The 4,349-nt window shown below is 61.3% G+C and overlaps 2 protein-coding genes across 2 annotated transcripts in view; one reads left to right on the forward strand and one right to left on the reverse strand.

The window, feature by feature from the left end:
- Window positions 1-1,523, forward strand: part of TECR (trans-2,3-enoyl-CoA reductase) — a 3,600-nt gene extending 2,077 nt beyond the window's left edge. The window contains exons 7-12 of the mRNA XM_017520256.2: window positions 333-405; window positions 496-539; window positions 613-670; window positions 749-837; window positions 1,166-1,211; window positions 1,292-1,523. Coding sequence (XP_017375745.1) covers window positions 333-405; window positions 496-539; window positions 613-670; window positions 749-837; window positions 1,166-1,211; window positions 1,292-1,419 — 438 coding nt within the window. The 3' untranslated portion in view covers window positions 1,420-1,523. The remainder of the gene's footprint in view (window positions 1-332; window positions 406-495; window positions 540-612; window positions 671-748; window positions 838-1,165; window positions 1,212-1,291) is intronic.
- Window positions 1,524-1,620: 97 nt separating this feature from the next.
- Window positions 1,621-4,349, reverse strand: part of NDUFB7 (NADH:ubiquinone oxidoreductase subunit B7) — a 6,342-nt gene continuing 3,613 nt past the window's right edge. Inside the window, exons 2-3 of the mRNA XM_017520275.2 lie at window positions 2,302-2,470; window positions 1,621-1,805 (exon numbers count right to left, since the gene is read on the reverse strand). Of these exons, the coding sequence (XP_017375764.1) occupies window positions 1,670-1,805; window positions 2,302-2,470 (305 nt within the window). The 3' untranslated portion in view covers window positions 1,621-1,669. The remainder of the gene's footprint in view (window positions 1,806-2,301; window positions 2,471-4,349) is intronic.

Genomic DNA, 4,349 nt, shown 5'->3' on the forward strand with positions numbered 1-4,349 from the left:
GCCCCGACCCAGCCTCACCTGTAGGCCCCTCCTGTTCACCACGCCCTCAGAACCCTGCCTTAGCCCCACCCCTGCAGAGCCCCGCCCCAGCCTCACCCGTAGGCACTTCCTGTTCACCACGCCCTCAGAGCCCTGCCTTAGCCCCACCCCAGCTTCACCTCTAGGCCCCGCCTATTCTCTGCAGCCCTACCGCCACAGAGCTCTGCCCCAGCCTCACCCCTAGGCTCCTGTCCTCCCCTACCATGCTTCCAAGCCCCTAGGGATGAGACATGGGCAGAACCTGTCCTCTCCAGCGCTGGCCCAAGTCGCATCCCTGCTCTGCTCCCTTTCAGAATTGCACCTACTACTGGGGCTTCGCTGCGTGGATGGCCTATTACATCAACCACCCTCTCTACACACCCCCTAGTAAGTAGCCTGAGACCATGCTTCCCTCCCCCATGGCCCCCACCCACCGGGCCCTCCCCTTATGGGCTCCCCTCCTTGCTTCCTTTTCAGCCTACGGTGCTCAGCAGGTGAAGCTGGCACTTGCTATCTTTGTGGTAAGGAGGCTGGAGGTGGGGACGGGGTTGGGGGAGCCTGGGTGGCCCTGGGCTGATCCTGCTTCTCTGACAGATTTGCCAGCTCGGCAACTTCTCCATCCACATGGCCCTGCGGGATCTGCGGCCCGCTGGTGAGTGCCTGCAGGGGGCAGGGGGACAGCTGGGCTGGGTGAGGGGGTCTGACTTTCTCTTTCTGCCCTGCCTGCCAGGGTCCAAAACTCGGAAGATCCCATACCCCACCAAGAACCCCTTCACGTGGCTTTTTCTGCTGGTGTCCTGCCCCAACTATACCTACGAGGTGAGGGGCTGCCTTGCTCATCCCTCTCTGCCCTGGGGCTTGGAGTTCCATGTGGAGGGGCCAGCCTCTAGGAGGGGCGCCTGGCTGGGCAGCTGCTTCTGCCCCTTGCACAGGGAGCACTGGGAGGTGGAGACCGCTGCCTCCCTGCTCTGGGAGCCGGGAGGCGTGTGCTGCTGCGTTTCCGCTGTATACAGCCATGCCTACACTGGAATTGGGCTTCCACCGCTGACTCAGGAAGCAGGGCTGTGGGGAGGTGGCTGGGCGAGGCTGGCAGAACAGCGGTCCTTGCCCAGCCCTGCCGGCCCTCATCCTCCGCCCCTGCCCACAGGTGGGGTCCTGGATCGGCTTTGCCATCATGACGCAGTGTCTCCCAGGTGAGCCTGCCGCCCTCCCTCTGTGGGGCCCTGCTCCTCTGGGCAGGCAGCTCCTCCCTGACGCCTGTTCTTCCCTGCAGTGGCCCTGTTCTCCCTGGTGGGCTTCACCCAGATGACCATCTGGGCCAAGGGCAAGCACCGCAGCTACCTGAAGGAGTTCCGGGACTACCCGCCCCTGCGCATGCCCATCATCCCCTTCCTGCTCTGAGCGCTCACCCTTGCCTGGGCTCAGCCCCCACCTGGGGGCATCCCAGGGGAGGGGCGGGACTCACAGCTCTTCAGCACCTGGAATAAAACCACCTGCCCGTTGGACTCAGGCTCTGTGTGTTTCATTCTGGGCTTGGGACCACCACACACTGCCCCTCGCTCTCCCCAGCCTCAAGTTGACACGGTAAGAGGGGGCTCAGGCTGAGGGGCCCAAAGGTTTTATTTGGTTCATAGGGTGGGGGACGCACCCCCTACAGGGACACCTCGGGGGCCACTTCTCCGGGTCCCTGGCCTTTGGCCAACTCTGCCGCCGCCTTCTTCTCCCGCCGCTGCTTCCGCAGGAGCAGCCGCCGCTCCCGTTCATACTCCTTCATGCGCATCACATAGCTGGGGCAGAGCGCCAGAGGGACTGTCAGGTCCCTGGCCAGGACATGGCCCCCACCCTCCAAGCACCGGGAAGCAGAGGGGCTGTTCCAGAGCACTGGAGGGGCCTCCAAAGAAGACAGACCTGTGTGCCTGTGGCTTGGGTCTGGGGTCTGCTTACGAAGGTGGCAGGGCCTCCCACTGGAAACTTGGCTTGGCCACTCCCCAGGAGGCTTCAGCCACCTGCCCTGTCCCCATCTGACAGGCCCCTAGAGAGCCCTCTCCGGGACTAAGGTGGGGCCAGGCTTGAAACCTCAGGGTCAGTTCAGGATCCTGGCCTCAGGAGCCACATTCTGCCTTGGTGCCAGGGCCTGGGGCGGGGGGGAGTGCAGACCAGAGATGTGGGGGACTCGAGCCAGCCAGGGCTATGGGGGATTCCGGTGGGCCAGGGGAGTGTGGGGCTTGGGCGGGCCAGGTCGTGGGGGGCCGGGTGTGGGGATGTGGGAGGCCGGGGACTCACTCTTGGTGCTCGCAGTACTCCCAGTCATGCCGCTCATGCTTGCAGGCCAGGATGTTGGGGAAGTTGTCGCGCTTGCACTTGAGCAGCCGGATGAGGTAGTGGGCACAGTAGTCCCGCAGCTGGAGCCTCAACTGTGCGTCCATCATCTGCTGCTGTGTGGCCACCATCTCTGCAGGGAATGGGTGGGGCTCAACCAGGCCAGAGGCCTCCCACCCCAATTCCAGGGATCCCACAGGGACCGAGGCACACGGCATCAGGAAGCCACACCTCGGGGTGTTCCCCATGGACATCCATGTGGCAGACAGCAGTGGATGGCAGCTGCCTCTCTCGGATGCACTGTCCTGAAGGGGCCTCCATTTCCAATTTGCACAAAGCCCACTCCAGACACCCAGGCCCAGAAGGCTCTCCATCACCCAAGGCACTTCAACTCCCACATGGGATACTCGCCTCCCCTCCCCCAAGGATGCCTGCCCCAACTCTCAACAGCCCCGCTTTTCATGCAGTCCCAGTTCAGAATCCACCTTCTCCCAGAGCACCCCCTTAGCCCCCAACCTGCACCTGGAGCTCCAGTCAGCACTCTTAGCCTTTCTTGTCTGAAACCTGCCTGAGTCCCAGCTCTGCAATGGCTGGAGGATGGCCTCTCTCTCAGTCTCAGAACTGATCCTCAGGTCATGGACATTATCCAAGCATCCACCGAGCTAATAGAACCTGTAAGGTACTTAGGCACGGGCTCAGAAGACAGCTGGACTAGTCTTGGGGCCCCACTCACCTAGCAAACCCGACTCAGGACAAACAGACCTTCAGGAGGATGCTGACGGGGGCGTCAGGAATCTTGGCAACTCACCCCCAGCCTGTGCTTGGCGATCCTGCACCCCTTCCCCGCCGCCTCCCTCAGACCCAGCCCCTGGCCCTCCTGACCTCCACATCTTTCTCTGTCCCAGCTGCTTCCCATCCGCCAAGTCAGACAGACACATTCACGTCTCAATGGCAGTTGTTCCAGGCTGGCTTCTCTCCCCTCTGCTTCCCAGCTGCGATTCTCTCATCCCACTCAGGCCCAGGTCCTCCTCTCCTGCCCCTTGTCCCACTCTTTGGCTTCTGCCCCAGCCCCTCACTGCCCAGACCCCGCTCTCACAGGGCCACCCAACAGCCCAGGACACCAGCATCCCGCCTGCTTGCTTGCTTCTTTCCTGTGGCTCTTCCCACATCCCACCTCCCAGGTTCCGTCCCATCTCCATGGCTGCCCCACAGCCTTGTTCAGAGAGCCTTTTTCTTTTCTTTTTTTTTTTTTGAGATGGAGTCTCACTCTGTCACCTAGCTGGAGCACAGTGGCACAATCTCGGCTCACTGCAACCTCCGTCTCCTGGGTTCAAGTGATTCTCCTGCCTCAGCCTCCCAAGTAGCTGGGATTACAAGGGCCTGCCAACACACCCAGCCCATTTTTGTATTTTTAGTAGAGATGGAGTTTCACCATGTTGGTCAGGCTGGTCTCGAACTCCTGACCTCAAGTGATCCACCCACCTTGGCCTCCCAAAGTGCTGGGATTACAGGCGTGAGCCACCACACCTGGCCTGAGAGCCTTTTTTCCTGCTGCCACCCCATATGTAGATGAGCCCAATGTGGTCCCTCTACCCGACACCTCGCTTGAGCCCCTGGCCTGGGTATGACCTGCAGCCCCCCAGCCGTTCCCTGTCGGTGCTTGGAGCTCCAGGTGGCAATCCTAGACTCCTCTGCTTTTGCCTCAAACTTACAATCAGCTAGTAGCAAAGACCTCACAATACCTATTGTGTGCTTAGCAGTTGGGATACAACAGGCAACACGATGCACAAGCATCCCTGCCCTCAGAGGGAGACACAAAACAGACAGAACACAGAGCGCCACAGCGTGTTGGGCAGTGCTTAAGCATTAGGGAGACCAGCCTGCGCAGCACAGGAAGACCCCATGTCTAGAAAAACATAATCAAGCCGGGCGCGGTGGCTCAAGCCTGTAATCCCAGCACTTTGGGAGGCCGAGGCGGGTGGATCACGAGGTCAAGAGATCGAGACCATCCT

The sequence above is a fragment of the Cebus imitator genome, unplaced genomic scaffold, assembly GCF_001604975.1.
Source record: "Cebus imitator isolate Cc_AM_T3 unplaced genomic scaffold, Cebus_imitator-1.0 Scaffold819, whole genome shotgun sequence".
Taxonomy (NCBI): domain Eukaryota; kingdom Metazoa; phylum Chordata; class Mammalia; order Primates; family Cebidae; genus Cebus; species Cebus imitator.